This window comes from Chelon labrosus (assembly GCF_963514085.1).
Source record: "Chelon labrosus genome assembly, chromosome: 8".
NCBI lineage: Eukaryota > Metazoa > Chordata > Actinopteri > Mugiliformes > Mugilidae > Chelon > Chelon labrosus.
The window spans coordinates 3,692,002-3,709,668 of NC_140358.1; the positions used below are offsets into that span (position 1 = coordinate 3,692,002).

Sequence of the window (17,667 nt, forward strand, 5' to 3'; positions counted from 1 at the left end):
TTCGATAATTCAATTGAACTCTGTTAGAGAAAAATAGGAAGAAAACCCCGAGCCAGAACTGCAAGTCATTCTGGGGGATGTAGGCAGAGGAAGGGCTTTAGCCTCTAGACCTATTTCGGCCCAGCTAAGCCAGGTAGGTGGGATCAACAACAACAACAACAAAAAAGAACGACGTGGAGTGAAACGAGAATATGAGAGCGACAGTGCGAGAGGAAATTGTAGATAAAAAAGGAAAGGTCACGCCACCAGTTTGGCAATATTTTGGTTATTTTAAGTCTGACAAGAGTCAGACCGATGTCTGCAGACTCGGTGGCGAGTGAGCATATTAACTGGCTCTTGTATCTTTTGATTAGTAGTGTAAGAGTCGGTTAAGTTTTGTTTCTCTGCGTATTGTGCGTGAGTGAGTGGCTGAGTGCCTTAGTTTGCTAGTGGTCAAGTCGGGTAGTACGTTTTGTTTCTCTGCCGAGTGAGATGAAAGATGTTTGAATGGTGCTGTTTATTGATTATATATCAATCAAACGTGGTAGGACTCAACTGAGCCGGTTAAATAGACTCTAGATTCATCATTCTTGAGTCGTCTTTGATGGCCGGGTCTTTTTTTCCACTGCTACTGAATATTAATTAAAAATGAATGAAAATGAAATGCTATTGAATATGTCATTGTTACCATTAAAAAAAATAATAAAGTGACGGGTAAAATGGGTTATGACGGGATTTTTATGACCCTGTCAGTCAAAATGACAGACAACGAAAAAGTCTAGCGCAACCTCTGATCAAGAGGTGCACGGCAGCAGTGCCATACGACAAAACATCAAAGCGATATAAAGAAATAACGGATGCAGTGGCGTATCATTTAGCGCAGCACAGTTGAGAAGTCTGGGTAGAATAGGTTAAAAAAACGAATCAATAATTATCGATATCAATGATATGAAACACTTATATCATGATACATTTTTCAGCCATATCGCCCAGCCCTACATGGGAATCTCCTGCATCTCCATATGTTCCTCTAACGGATTTACAGGAGTGGTAAGATATCATCTGACTGCAATATTGTGGTCACCATTTAGTTTATGGCAGCAATCAGGATGAGAAATGAATGGTAAATGGTAAATGGCCTTGCTTTTATATAGCGCTTTTCTACCTATTGGTACTCAAAGCGCTTTACAGTCATAGACACATCTAGCCATTTGCTCACACAAGCACACACACATTCACACACCAGTGCCACGCACTGGGAGCAACTGGGGGTTCAGTGTCTTGCTCAAGGACACTTCGGCATGTGGCACATTCTGGGGATGGAACCGCTAACCCTCTGGTTCGTGGACAACCCGCTGTACCTACTGAGCCACAGCCGCCCAATGAATGTCCACCTAAAACAATAAGGGATGTCAAACCAAGCTATACTTGGCTATTGAATGCATATATCAGGGATGCATATATCAGGGATGATCTCTTAGCTTTTAACTGTATGTAATACCTGGTTAAAATGACTCTGGGTTTTCTGTTCTCACATAGGCTACTGCCCTGCCAGGCGAAGTGGAATAGTGAACATTTTCAGAGGAACACAGTTTTCCTTCATGCAGAAAATCATGTACAAGTTCCCTGACATTGGTGTGATTGTCTGTATGCATGTGCACACCCACAGAGCTTCTGGAGGGAATGCACTCAGTAATTAAATATGGTAACTCTTACTTAAACAAACTAGTCTTTAGTTTCATTATTTTATTTTATCCACACACGGCAGAGTTCATACTGTCAAATTATCAATTTTTAAGCTCTACTGATTCTTGTGCAATACTTTTTTTTTCTCCTCAGGCGAACATAGTCATGCAGAGAGCTTCTCAGAGGTCCATTCCCAAATGAAAATACCACAACCCTATTGTCCTTTTTACATATTTGAAGGACAGGTCTCACAGCATTAAAGTTGTGGGTGGCTAGGGACCATTTCCATGTCCTTCCTGTGCCTGTGTGGGTTTTTTCGGTACTCCAGCTTCCTCCCTCTGTCCAAAGACATGCTTATTAGGTTAACTGGTGATTCTAAATTGGCCGTAGGTGTGCATGTGAGTGTGAATGGTTGTCTGTCTCTGTGTTAGCCTTGTGGTAGACTCTACAGGACAAGCAGTTAGAGAAAATGAATGAATAAATGAATATTTGAAGGACTGCGCTTTGATTTCAAAACACTGACCAATTACATGTTTCGCTCTGTCCTCAGGCTGCTTTTATTATGCTGTGAAATTTCAATATATGATAAATTTAATCACAGAAAAAAAAGAAGTCTCCATTCCAAACATGCACTTTGAGCCATGTGCAACCAAGTATCGACTGTGCATACACCACCTAACAAAACATTATCTGCACAAAACAACGTGATCCCTTTGTCTGATGTGGATCAACTAGTCTATAGGAAATGTAGTTGTAGTCTGGTGTGGTAATACTGTTCAAAACAAGGTGATGACACACTAATTGGACAATATATTTCACATTTCTAAACGGGATCAACCATGCAAATTCCAATAAACACGCCTTGTAGAATGGCATGACTTCATGTGGATTCACATACTTCAACTCCAGTTTTAAAAGTAATGTGCTACACACTCCAGAGACCTAATTTCAAGTGTGTCCCCAGTTAAGAATCTCTGCAGCAGCTCAGCAGAGGACTGCGTTTTGGTCTTATCTGGGGAATTAAAGAAGAGAATATGTGATGATGGTACAGAACTATAGCCACTTAATGAAACTCTGGGTGAAGTTGCTGTTTCCACTGAGACACCCCCAGTAACAGATTTAGCAGCAGCTTGAAATCCCATAGTGACTTTTAAAAGGATGGCTATGGTATCACATGGACTAAACGAACAAGAACAAAGTTGTGTCCTCTCCCTGGGTAAAATGAGCTGGTGTATATTACAGTATATGTATATACGCTGCCTGGCCAAAAAAGAAAGGTCACACACTCTAATATTTCGCCTTCAGTTTTGATTACAGCACCCATTCACTGTGGCATTGTTTCGACAAGCTTCTGCAATGTCACAAGATTTCTTTCCATCCAGTGTTGCATTCATTTTTCACCAAGATCTTGTATTGATGATGGGAGAGTCTGACCACTGCACAAAGCCTTCTCCAGCACATCCCAAAGATTCTCAGTGGGGTTAAGGTCTGGACTCTGTGGTGGCCAATCCATGTGTGAAAATGATGTCTCATGCTCCCTGAACGACTCTTTCACAATTTGAGCCCCATGAATCCTGGCATTGTCATCTTGGAATATGCCCATGCCATCAGGGAAGAAAAAAATCCATTGATGGAATAACCTGGTCATTCAGTATATTCAGGTAGTCAGCTGACCTCATTCTTTGGACACATAATGTTGCTGAACCTAGACCTGACCAACTGCAGCAACCCCAGATCATAGCACTGCCCCCACAGGCTTGTACAGTAGGCACTAGGCATGATGGGTGCATCACTTCATCTGCCTCTCTTCTTACCCTGATGCCCCCATCACTCTGGAACAGGGTAAATCTGGACTCATCAGACCACATGACCTTCTTCCATTGCTCCAGAGTCCAATCTTTATGCTCCCTAGAAAACTGAAGCCTTTTTTCTGGTTCGCCTCACTGATTAGTGGTTTTCTTAAGGCTACACTGCTGTTCAGTCCCAATCCCTTGAGTTCCCTTCACATTGTACGTGTGGAAATGCTCTTACTTTCACTATTAAACACAGCCCTGAGTTCTACTGTTGTTTTTGTTCAATCTGATTTCACCAAACCTTTAAGTGATCGCCGATCATGAGCAATCAGGATTTTTTTCTGACCACATTTCTTCCTCGAAGATGATGGTTCCCCACTATTTTTATGACTCTGTGGTGGCTTCTGCCATCCTGTATGCAGTGGTCTGCTGGAGCAGTGGGAGTTCAGAGAGGGACAGTAAGACTCTTCAAATTGGTCAGACGGGCCAGCTCTGTAGGATGTGAGTGAGACAACCCCTCTCACCCACTGCATTAGACTGTAGGGGACCTAAGCAGCTCTTCTTTCACCCTTCTCAAACAGACTAACATCTTTTCCACGACCACGGGATGTGTCTTTCAACATGGTTGTTTAAGAAATGAGAAGCTACTAATGGCATTAGTTTGGGGTTGCTGAAAGATATCAGCAAACCACAGCAGCCAACAAACATGCAGTAATTATCCAATATTATGCCTATTTGCTTCGTTAAACCCAAGTGACGACTTTTGTTTTGGCCAGGCAGTGTATAATAACATATAACTTGCTAAAAGAGCTGTGAAGTAAGTAAAGACATATTACAGTGAATATTAAAAGCTAAGAGGCAATACAGAGGCAGGACAGTTTGTCTTTATTTAGTTAAACGAAATATCAGTGGCACAGTTATGCTTTAAACTGTTACAAACAAACAAAAAGACCATTTGCTGTCCCATTTTGATGTGCTGTTTACACAGAACAGAGGAAAACTGACGTCGCATGCAGGGATAATTTGACATTTCCGGCCTCCTACCCCAGCAGAGGCCACAATAAAGCCACCAGATCAGTCACAGTTCTGAAAGTTATTTCAAAAGGACATGATGCAAAACAAAAAAAAATAGATGAAGGGAATGATGTAGCAGCAATGTCAAAAAAAAAAAAAAAGATGTGGCAGCTGAGACTGGAAACCTATGTGACAAAATACTGCAGTGCACTCTCTGTGGGTCGAAATCTTCATGCATCATGCTTTCATGGCAACAACTTCGTCTGTAAAAGTTGTCAGAGCCAGAAAACATTATTTAGTCTTAATTGTTGTGACCTATAGTGCCTGGGCTGTTTACATTCATCAGAGATGCCTGGGAGTTACAAGTGGTGAGCAGTGCAGCAGAAAGTTTGCAATCTGTTTGATTTAGGGTTACTTCACATTTTAAACACATTGCTGCCCCCCTTTCATTTTTAAGTTCAGGTTGTTTCACTTCAGATTGCTTAACATCAAGCACTGTAGCTGCATGGGTTGGCATCTCCCACTGTGTTGTTGTTTGTTATATTGGGACATAACACCTTTATTATTTTCCCTTCTTTATATAATAAAATATTCACAGTTTGGAGATGATACATGGAGAGTATTGTACTTCTGTGGCTGAAAAGCTAAAACTAGAGGCCTTCTTGGACAGAGTCAAGTCAAAGTTGTGATGTTTTATGACTTACTTATGACTGCATCTGAATTAAACCTTCGGTCTTGTGCATGAAACTGTCTTGTCAAAAGACGAGTTTAGATATAGATGTACAGTTTGTTCTGCATTAAGCCTGCTTGTCACTACTTCAGATTTCTGTCAATCTGAGCTTGATTTTAATCCAGCGCCAGGCAGCATTGTGTTTGATATGTTGACAGATGTCAAAGATTTAGTAGATTTTTTATATAAATGTTCGGCATGAAATAAGCATCAGCTTTCCGACGCTGAGTGGCAGTTTAAAATGTTCCTACACATGCTAGCTTGGGTGATCAAACTTTACATTAATTATTAATTTTGCTGTGAAACTGATCCAAGCACAAGTCTTCTTATTTATGTCATGGCAACAGCTGCTTCATCCTCCTCTACCTCCCCCTTCTACATCTGATTATCTGCCATATAGTATGTCTTACAAATCTCTTCTTGTGTCAGTATTGAATTACCTGCTCCGGCTTATTGCACGGCTGTCACTGTCCAAAGTTTCTCCACTTTTATTCCTTCTGTATATTTACCATAGTATACTGTTGCCTGTTACATTGGCTTACTCAATAGGCTGTAAGCTCCTATACTATACTAGTAAGCTCCTATACTCCACTTTAACAGCAAAACAAACTACAGTCTTCAAAATGATCCTACTGCTGAATTACCACCTTTCACCTTGAACATAAACTGAACATTTTAACAATCATGAAGGGGGATTTAGAGCAAGTATGTCACATTTTAATGGATTTGTTTTTATTAGTGTACCTAATGAACTGGCAGCTGACTCTATGGGCCAGCCCATCCCAGTTGATAGGTCAGATGAGGCATCCGTAGGCAAGTCTCATTCAGGGTACCTTATTTAAAGCAGTGTTAGTTAGTGTTCCCTTGGTGTTTCCTCAGCAGTTTGTAACCCACCACCACCTCAGTTCCTCCTTTAATGCAGCGTCTATCTATCAGAGTCATTTCTGTGCCACTGAGGCCATTCTCTGTTATGTATACAGGGGGTCTTTGGGGCTGCTCTAGGGTCTTTGGTACAGGCATGTGGAAGGGCACTGAGAGCGGCAGCAAAGCCACACCTCCAAAAACTGTTTACTGCGAATGCAAATAAAGTTTCTAAACATAGCCAGTGTTTGACACTGTCTCTACCTGGCCGGCCTTAGGCAGATGGGTCCCTCCATATGAGCTGGGTTCTGTTCAAGGTTTCTTCCTGTTATAAGCGAGTTTTTCCTTGCCACCGTTGCCTTCTTGCTTGCTCTTCATGCTTGCGTGGTGGTTAGCACTGATGCCTCACACAAGAAGGTTCCAGGCCGGCTCGTTAGGTTCATTGGCGATTCTAAATTGGCCGTAGGTGTTCATGTGAGTGTGAATGGTTGTCTGTCTCTCTGTGTTAGATCAAGATCAGTAGTAAAGGAAACAAAAATGTATCTTACTACTAACACATCTACAGCTGTGTTTAATCTGTTTCAAGACTAAAATACAAAAGGCCAGTGGTTGTCTGACAACCTCATGGTGATGACAAGAATACAGGTGTGCTGGTATAGACAAAAAAAATTACCTGGCACATTACTCCCCTGTCATATTTGTGCACATCAAATACAATATAACGCACTGAATAGGAAGATTTAGAAGTGAAGGTAAGTGATTGGCTAGCCTCCCATCCCCACCTCCACCAGTCTAAAACTGTCTGCCATCGTCATCCCTAAAATTGCCTTGCTTTCTATATCTACCTTCCCCATTCATGGCAACTGTATCGGGTATTTTTTCTGTGACAATGTATCAAGTACTAAATGTATCAAAAGGGATAGATGCTCTCTGCGTGATAATCCTGTTTGAGAGCATAACCCTTCCATGACAGATACTCTTTTCGACCCCAAGGTCTTTGCTCAAAAATCAGTGTGTGTGGAAAACAATGCTGTAGTTTCCACAAAGGGCTGTTTCAATTTCATACCTCATTTTTCATTGGAGGAGCACAGTTTTGCTCCACTTCAGTGCACCCAAGAAGCTGCCTGTGCACTGTGAGCTATCATCTGACATTCTGACCAAATAATCTCTCTTAAGGAGACAGAGCTGCATCCCTGTCTCCTAGAAAAGAAGCCCACCAAACATTGGATGTAAAGCAACATTGTGTAATTGTCCAAAGGCAGCCCTGGTTGGACAGAAAAATAACTTGGTGGTAAAGTCATATGTTGTTGTTGTTGTTAAAATAGACATATTTGCACATATTTTAAACAGAGGGTTTCTCTGAGGGTGGCTGTTTGTTTTGGGTGTGCTGGACCTGATAGACCAAACTTCCTTTCACTGGTTCGTTTGGTACATATATCTTTGCATGTTTTGTTATTTTAATTTTTATTATTTGCAACAGTTTATTTAGTATTGAGTTGGTTATGAAGTATTTAGTAGAAAAAGTGTTTAGTATTTAGTGAAAAAGTATGAGTTTGAATGTTGAGTTGAGTTGAGTTGTGTTTTTTTTTTTGTTTGTTTTGTTTTTACAAATCTTTTCACGTCCAACTGTGGGTAAAAATAAAATGATACAAGGCAAAACCTGGAGAAAGCACATCGGAGAGAGAAAAGACAAGTCACACACAAGACACGTACAAACGCTTAGTGCACATAACATCAAGACCCAAACTGTATCTATAGACTCTACACTATAATAAATGTTGATGTAACTGCATACGTACATTTTCTATATCATCATTACCCATGAGACAGTGCTTGTTTTGTATGTTTCTTAATAATGCCTAGTTCATCCTGAAATGTTGATATTGAATGTATGAGTAGGTTTATGGAAAACAAACAGTTTTTTTCTTCCACCAAAACATCTACTTTAGCAGTAGGTTGCTGCGGACAAAGTTAAACTTTTCATTTTATTTCAATGTATGGCATTAACTAACAGCTGAACAAGTTGTACTGGCACGATGAGTGGATAGTATGAAAAGTAGAGCATCAGTCATTCAAAACATTTATTCGTCTGAACATGCTCAAACCATGGTGTAATTGAATAAATTCAGAAATTAGTGTATGAATGAAATAACAGTTGAAAATTCCATTTCAATCCGAACTTTGATTTTTAAGTGCAGTGCCATTTCCAACTTGGTGTTACTTTTTCGCTTGGATTTAAACTTGGAGAGTCAAGTCAGACAGCCAATTTGGAGATTAAAATTGTTTTTAATGAATTATACAAGCTTCTCTGAAGCTCTTAATGAATGGGTTCATTTGGATTCTCAGAAATTCAGCTCTTCATGTCCTGAAACTATGAACTTGTCAACTCACATCTTTATGTGTGTCAGATTAGTTGAGTGGGCAGTTTGCCTTTGAATAGTTGTGTTTCTGGGCAGGTACGTCAGTGAGGTCGTCAAGGATTTAGCAACTTAGCTGCCAAGTTTAATATAGTTATGATAACAATTTGGGATTGAGTTACCTAATAAACATAAATGGTTTAAACCAGTACCATAGAAATGTCCATTAAATTTATAATCTCTGATCTGATCTCTCACTTCCGTTTCATATGAAACACTTCTCTATTCCCTTCAACAAACCTACTCAAATAGTGGATTTAAAATAAAAAAATAAATAAAAAATTTAAAAGCGGTTTGTTCAAACTCACAGGACAAGGACTAGCACTGACTCCTCTATGACGTGCTTCACTTTGTGGAAGACCGTACAAAATGCCGCAGAAGATGTCTACAACGTTTCCATTTTAGACCATTATCAGCAGCGGAACAGAACTGCTCTGTATGACAGGTTAAAAAATAATGAGAAAGACAAAGGCATAATGTTTGAGTAAAATGTTCCAGCCAAATGTCAGCTATTTCTGTGAAAACTCTGTCTTATCCAGGGGATCTGTGTCATCTCTCATTTCTATTGTGCCTGTCTCTTTTCACCGTGACCTCTCTAGTGAAGCGTAAATGCCAAAAACTAGTCTATAAAAAATAGCATATCCTCTGGGGGAGTCTGAGGGCAACATCTTCTTCTGGTCAAAGGTCAAAGTAAACTTTATCATTCAAGACTAGAAGGCATGTGCATATCTTCCTAATCCCCTTTTTTAATTCACATATTTGAGAAATCATAAAGCAAACATTGGATTTTAAGCTAGGCTAAGGGGAGAACTGAGCATTTGTAAGCACAAGTATGGTTTCATGCTGAGAAAGGGCACTACAGATGCAATATTGTTCCTTGAGAATGCTGATGGAGAAGTACAGAGAAGGACAGAAGGTGCTACATTGTGTCTTTGTAGATGTAGAGAAAGCGAATGACAGGGTACCAAGAAAGGAGCTATGGTATTGTTTGAGGAAGAATGGAGTGTCAGAGAAGTATGTTAGATTGGTGCAGGACATGTATGAGAGCAGTAAGACAGTGGTGAGGTGTGCTGGGGACAGAGGAGTTCACGGTGAAGGTGAGACTGCATCAAGGATTTGCTCTGAGGCTCTTCTTGTTTGCTGTGGTGATGGACAGACTGACAGATGAGGTCAGGCAGGAATCTCCATGGACTATGATGTTTGCAGACGACACTGTGATCTGTAGTGAGAGCAGGGAGCACGTGGAGGAAATTTTAGAGAGAAAAGAAGAGGAATGAAGGGCAGTCGTGAATATACGGTGGCCTGGAGGTGCAAATCAACATTACAAAACATAAAACACTTTTACAAATTCTGAAACAAATTTACATTTCAGAAAACAAAACTACAAGTCTTAAAACAAAATTACATTTCAGAAAACAAATTTACATTTTAGAAAACAAAATTACATCTCAGAAAACACATTTACAAGTTGCAAAACAAAATTACAATTCAGAAAACAAATTTACAAGATGCAAAACAAATTTACATTTCAGAAAACAAAATACAAGTTGTAAAACAAAATTACATTTCAGAAAAAAAATTACAAGTTGTAAAACAAAATTACATTTCAGAAAACAAATTTACAAATTGCAAAACAAATTTGAAATGTAAATTTGTTTCAGATATTGTAAAAGTGTTTTGGTCTTTGTAAAAGTGTTATGTTATTTGTCATTTTGTTTTCTGAAATGTAAATTTGTTTTGCAATTTGTAAATTTGTTTTCTGAAATGTAATTTTGTTTTACAACTTGTAATTTTTTTTCTGAAATGTAATTTTGTTTTACAACTTGTATTTTGTTTTCTGAAATGTAAATTTGTTTTGCATCTTGTAAATTTGTTTTCTGAATTGTAATTTTGTTTTGCAACTTGTAAATGTGTTTTCTGAGATGTAATTTTGTTTTCTAAAATGTAAATTTGTTTTCTGAAATGTAATTTTGTTTTAAGACTTGTAGTTTTGTTTTCTGAAATGTAAATTTGTTTCAGAATTTGTAAAAGTGTTTTATGTTTTGTAATGTTGATTTGCACCTCCAGGCCACCGTATGAATACGTGTGTGGAGCAGTAATGTTATAAGGAGCAGAGGTACAGAAGGTGCAGGACTTAGGGTCAACAGTCCAGAGCAACAGGGAGGGTGGAAAGAGGTGAACAGGCATGTGCAGGCAGGATAGAATGGGTGAAGAAGGGTGTGATAAATGAGTAGAATATAGAATGAAAAGAAAGGTTTAGAGGACAGTGGTGAGACCAGCAATGTTGTTTGGTTTAGAGACAGTGGCTTTGAGGAAAAGACAAAAGGAAGAGCTGGAGGTAGCAGAGCTGAAGATGCTGAGGTTTTCTCTGGGTGTGACCAGGATGGATGGGAGAGAGAGATAGAGAGGCCAGGTTGAGATGGTTTGGACATGTTCAGAGGAGGGATAGTGAATTTATTGGTCGAAGGACGCTGAGGTTAGAGCTGCTAGGCAAGAGGTCTAGAGGAAGACCAAAGAGAAGGTTCACGGAAGTAGTGAAGGAGGACATGAAGGTAGTTGGAGGATGGAAGCAGATGATTCGAACAGCCAAAAGGAAAAGAAGAAGATAGATTGTAGGAAAGGAGAAAGGAATCTAAACACAAATCCCATCTCTGGTGTCATTAACTCAAGACAAAATGTAGCCTCTGCATGTAATCAAGCTGGCAATTATGATAACCATGTGAACAAAAGGGGCAATGTTAACATTATCACAGCAGCGCCTCAGTAACATATTATCTGATTATTTTATTCACACATTTGAGGAAATGTCAAAGATGTGACTCTTACACAGCATAAGAATTTATTCAGAATGAAGCATCTGAATCAATTAGAGCAGAAAAACTATCACATGCTTTCACAACAATATGTTGTGGGAAAAAAAAAATAATTCAGAAAACATCACTTTGGGTATTCCTTTTAATGGGAAACACTGAATTACTATGTAGTGTTAAGACACAATCACCATATCTGAATAATATATACAAAAATGTGCAAAACTGAAATGACAGAAACATGTGTTAGCTTGGGATCTATGTGACATGCAGGCTGTTTGTTGGCAAGTGAACAAAGCACAAGTGACAAAACATTTCACAAATACATATTGAGCCCACTTCATTTTCAGCTAGAAAGCATAATGAGACACCGCTACCAAGTCTTAGTGAGTTACGAAACAACAATTAGTTTTCCTTTTTTTTTTTATATATATATAAATAAGGTTCAGCAATCTTTAAAAAGCAAACATTCAAATTTTCTCACTCTGTGAAAGAAAATGTGACAATCGCTACATGATCACAAGATGTTTTTACTTGACTTTGTTCTGCGATATTAGAGCTTTGAAAAGGCAGTGAGCAAGGATCCAGCCAGCACCACACATGAGGCCAAGAAGAAGATGAAGCAGTTCCCTAAACCCTGTGGAAGTAAAAATAAAATGTTTAAACATCTGTTCTGGTGAAATGTAATCACAGCATCATCCTTTCAAAATCATAAATGCCTTCTGTTGGTCTGTAATTTGAAATCTGTTTTAGCAAAGCAGCAAGACCTGCGTTATTGATCATTGATGACTAGAGCCTTGATGCTCACCTTAATCTCTCTGAACACCAAGGATCCCCACAGTGCTGCTACCAGACCGTATCCCTATCAAGAAACCAAACAATCTTTTTAAGCACAGACCACTGATTCGAATAATTCACTCTTAATTTGTTGTCACCTTGTTGAATATAAAAGTCTTGCCAAGGAGAGTTTTATGAGTTGCACATAATATTCCTGTGATACTGCTTCATTCTACAAAGAGACAAACTATTTGTTCTGACATTGAGACTTCAAGAGGAGAAACTTAAGGCAGCAGTGGGGAAGAAATTAACATATTGTTTGACAATATAAGCCCTGAACAAGTAAGAAGGACTGCAACCATTTTCTTAAGCTTTTTATGTACATCTTCATTCAGCACTTGAAGGGTAACTTCACAATTCCAGCCCACTCAGCTGTCAGGACACGTTGTACTTACTGCAGTCACAATGGGAAAGGTGATGACAGAACTCAGGTAGTTATTAGCCAGAAACCAGCAGTATGTGGCCAGTGCCCACATCAAGCCAGACAATAGTCCTAAAGAGCAAAAAATGACTGTATTTATGCTTGGCTTAAAATACACTGTGTAAAGCAGTCAAGGAATAGTTCACTATGCAGGTAAAAGTATATTTTAAGTGGAAAAAAATAAGCAGAGTTGCCAAGGCTTAAGTATGAGGGATGAATTCATTTTATATGCTTACATTTAACAAGTTACAAGGTCGTAAATGATTTAAATATGAGAGTGGCACCCAAACACCTCAATTTTCAGCAACTGTAAAGCAAATTCGCTGCTGCTACAGCAGTGAGCCATAATACATGGTTCAAACTACAAGACGCACTCCACGCCAGGTTTTGGGTGAAGATGGACATGCCTGCTAAAGGAAGCTGCTGTATTTCCTCCACAACATGGTGAGGGTCAAACTGGAAGTATTATTAGACTCTCGAGGCCTCTAGTCTAGCGCATGGCGGCTCAGTGGTTTGCAGAAATAAATCAGCCGTTGCAAAATGTTATTTTTTTTCCTGAGTACTTGACACTGGGCTATGTAGACAAATGAACTACAAATGTTTTGGCCTTTATAATGACCAGGCACCGCTTCAATATTTCATATCTATCCATTTTAACATGCACAGTAATATTCTGAATATAACAGTATTCATACTTTGATAAAGATCACGTAAAGAGTATATTCTGTTTCGATATTCCATTATATCTTATTCCAAATGGAGCATTTTCTATTTCAGACCTCTTTGGCATTTCAGTATTGTTTGGGTTTTAGGAGCATGGTTTTGACATGATTCTCAAGTGGGATTGTAAACGCAGGTTGTTAATTCTAGCCTGTTTACAAGCAGCTCAAACTAGCACTACTAACAGTTTACAAGGATGGGGTAGAGATACATGTCTAAAGCAAAAGCTTACATTTCAGTCTGGAAGGAGAAACACACCCACTTTTAAACTTTAAAGACTTGAATATGCTCAACTACTGTAACATAGCTTTTCCAGGTCGGAATAAGATAACGCAGATGACTTCTAGAAGACAGGTGAGGAGCCCAGTGGGTCATAGCTCAAACTAGCAGCAATTCATCAAATGTGTGGAAATACTTCACTAACGATGAAGCCCATACTACCGTGACATGTCAGTCCTGAAATACGACTAATGTACTACTGTAATGCACACTCATCTGAAAAGGCATCCGCTAACGCTAGCAGAGGAACGAACCAAATCTTCTGAACAATAGACAAAATATATCTGCAGCACACAGTATTGATAAGCTCATGTGTTTATGTATTGTGGTCTTTTAGCTGACACTGTTGCTGTGGTTGTAGTGTTTTTTTTTTGCCAAGTGAGACTCGTATATTACAAGTGTACTGATGATGTTTATGACAAGGAGTGGTCTACAGCCGACGGTAGTTTGAGTTCAAGCTTCAATTACCTTGCAGAAAAGCCTCCGTAGCTTCTTTTGTGTGAAACGCTACAATATGTATTCAGGTTAAGAATAGATTTCATTGTTGTTGTTAAGCATTACTTTCATCGACTAGACTTTCCCTACATATTAGTCAACTTGAAAAAAATCGTAAGTCGTTCAACCCCTACTCCGTACCAACACTAGTTGTAGCCATCGTTTTGCCTTTGGTTCGAAGGATCCTGGAAAAGTAACATTATCAAGGCAAGAAAATAAAAAGTTTGGAGACAGTATGTTTTCCTTCATCTCTTTCTGCTCATTATTGGAGAAATCTTAACCTATTTCTGTCTATAATCCTCCTGACTTTTGTTAACAAGAAATCTTGCATACGTTGAAGGAAAATGGTAACTGGGTAATTAGTTTAACTGGAATCTGAAAAGTTTGTGGTCATGCCACATGATTGAAAAGAGTATCTTTGATAACTGGCTGCGTTACCTGGTAGAATGGCCCTGGAGTAAACTCTGGGCTTGTTATTCATGGATGCACAATACACGGCAAAGTATACAGTGCTTGCAACGAAAATCCCACAGCACTGTGCGTAGACATAGTCGAGATCTGGGAAGAGACAGAAACAGGAGATGACACCAGATATTAAACCTTGTTCTTTGCAAGGATCTGAGTTACTTACAGTCCCACTGCAGGAACCGTAGTCTCATATCTCTGAGGACATTTTAACCTTTTCACATTGTTACTTCAAGTATATTAGAAGTACATTTAAAAAGAAGAAACTGTACCATAGACACTGGCTCCATAGAAGATGCTGTCATAGCACGATGAATGGCTCTTAATGTAAAGAATGGGTACAAAGGAACCACCGTAAAGAAGGCCCACTACAACAGCAAGCAGGCAGCCACTGATGAAGAGGATTCAGCAATTGGTAATGTTAATTTAAGCTGACAAACATATTTACAGTGCATGATCTATATACACAAACACCTATTCATAATGTCTTGGGGAATATAAGACTAAACAAACACTACTGATGTGTTTGCATAAGTCGTTTTTTCCCCTCTTTTCATTCCCTGAATGATCTCTACTGCTCGTTTCATTTAAACAGTATTAGAGTGCTTACATTTTTCTTACTGTATGACCTTGCTACTGCATCTCCTTCCCAGTTAGATCAGTAAAATGTTGAAACAGTTACTTCAAACTCTCTCAAAAAATAAAACTTTTGTAAGAAGCAAATCATCTTCCATTTAAAACCAGGGTAGGTGGGCTCAATGGCTTTTACTTTTTTAATAATTTTAAAATGATTATCTGTGTTCTGTTCTTCTGGAATAAAAATAATTGCATCAAAGTCAGTTTAGCTCACAAGCAATATTTGTGCACACAGCTCAGTGGCTGCCGAGATGAGCTCACATGAATCGCCTGGTCTTTTGTCCCATGGCGTCTATCCAGAATTCTGAGGACATTGGTGCATAACTGCCCGAATTTGTTCTCTGCAAAAAGGAAGAATGTCATAATTCGTAGTCACAGTATCCTTCAAGACAATGACGCCATTATCGTACATAACACAGGATGGATTACTACTCAACCAGAGTTGAGGAAATAAACTTATCAAATTAATGACATACTCACTCTGTCAATTAGTAATGGAATTGATTCTGAATTGGGATGTAGCTCCAGATCAGCTTTCACAAAGAAGAAGATCAGGCCACTGAAAAACAAACCATCCAAAATAAACTACCCGCAATTGCCGTGCTAATGGACAAAACAAGGAACAATGGAAGACATTACTACCAAATGTACAGTTTACCTGAGCAGACACAAGCCAGCTCCACAATAATTTAATATCGGCCTGGAAACATCCTGAGCAGTTATCCCAAACCAGCCAAATCTGTGACAGACGGGTACATCCAGTTATTTATTACTATTAATTGCCAAATGCTTCAAAGTAACAGTTAAACTAGTATAATGGTCAAAATACAGGGAATTGAGGTCTATACATTAATCAGACTTACCTTGAACTGGCCCAGCCCATCAACAAACTAGAGGATCCCCAAATTAAGATTCCAAGACCAAGACCGATCGTTTTAACAATTGGAACAACTGCTATATTGCCTGTGGACCACATTGATGGAGAAGAACATGCATGTGTTACTGTACTTCCAATGCAGTTTTTGTCTTTCTAGTAAAACAGTTTGCAGCTGGAGCATCCAAGTGCCTTCACCATTATGCGTTTTAATATAATGTGGGAGCAACAGACTCTTGGTTGTGTTCAGTAACATACGGAGAAGGTCAAGATGAAGCTTTTCGTATAATTTCAACACAACTAATTTAGCATTTAAGTCGAGCAACAATGGGTATGACAATCCCGGATAGCTGCAATGTCCCAGTTTCTCATTTATGCCTCAGCAACCAGGGAAATACGTGCATTTCAAACACTGTATTCCTTCAACCTTTTGTAGACTGCAGTGTACACCATCAACCTACTTTGTGTTAAGTCACAAAGACATGAGAAAGAAACTGAAAGAGCTCCACACAGCTAGGGGGAAAAAAAAGTTTGAGTGACTTTCCATGTTGCCATACATTCTGAATTATATCTGTTGCACATTAAGTGCACTTTAAAGGCGTAATATTTAGTATGAAATTGGGACGCGGTGACGGTGTCCTCAAAGTTGGCCACTTCTCTCATAGAAGAACATCATCCTTTTTAAGATGCGGTGCTGCAAAAGGACTCTTAAAGTCAAATGCTTTAAATCCATCTGCTGCACTCGAACGCCCAGCTGGAGGCTTGACAAAGACCTGATGCTGTGACACCAAACTGTCACATAAGCGACATAAAGAAGTGCTTCAGGATGTGCTTACCTGTAGCCCACATCACACCACCAAGCATTGCGAAAGGGTAGAATCGGGGTGACTTCAGGATCAGGTCTCCAATCATAGATACCACCCATATTGCTGCACAGATCACCCACTGAAAGAACATACCTGTGAAGAGGACACAAATTATTTCAAGGCCACAACATTTTAGCGCCACACATGCATTTCCCCTCAAACTTCTTTTCATTTTAAATATTTATGAGTTGTAAATATTTATATAGAAAAGAAAGTGCTGCAGGCTTACCATCTCCTGTCTCTATTTTTTTGATAGGAACAAAATTGCTTCCATACAGCAGCACAGCAACCATATTTGCGGCAATTCCATAGGCAAAATGAGTGATATTGGTTGAGTTAAAGTTGACATCAAAAGTATCCAGGCTGCCTGGTCCACCATTTTGGTCGCCCCTTGCGGAACCTGGATGAGCTTCACAGCAAAACAGCCTTTGTGGATTTCAAACAACACGCGGCACTCACACGGCCACGTATTCATCACAAACCAATTACAGTTCACGTACCTTCAGCACTATGACAGCTTGCCATCAATAACGTAGCAACAAATAAAAGCAACGGCGAACTTGCTGCTGGGAGCATGCTAAAACAGAATATTTGTTTGTGCTTTGACTAACTCGTCCACAAATTTGAAAATAACTGCTGGAGGCCGTGGGTGTCTGGCTGCAGTGGTGAGGACAGAAAGTCGGCCAGGTGCTTCCAATTATCCAATCAATCAAGCTGACACATAAGGGCTGCAGAGGCTGCAGACAAGGGCGTCAATGCCATGTCTGTTGTTTGGAATATATCT

The 17,667-nt window shown here is 39.4% G+C and overlaps 1 protein-coding gene across 1 annotated transcript; it reads right to left on the reverse strand.

Moving 5' to 3' along the window:
* Positions 1-11,299: 11,299 nt before the first annotated feature.
* Positions 11,300-17,547, reverse strand: tmem144b (transmembrane protein 144b). Its single transcript, XM_084549611.1, has 12 exons — positions 17,384-17,547; positions 17,113-17,292; positions 16,854-16,976; positions 16,007-16,106; positions 15,802-15,882; positions 15,624-15,702; positions 15,405-15,484; positions 14,780-14,898; positions 14,481-14,600; positions 12,523-12,620; positions 12,099-12,152; positions 11,300-11,927 (listed from the first exon to the last, which is right to left on the reverse strand). Exons 1-12 carry the CDS (start codon positions 17,457-17,459, stop codon positions 11,844-11,846), a joined length of 1,194 nt encoding a protein of 397 aa, XP_084405737.1. The 5' UTR covers positions 17,460-17,547; the 3' UTR covers positions 11,300-11,843.
* Between the last annotated feature and the right edge of the window lie 120 nt (positions 17,548-17,667).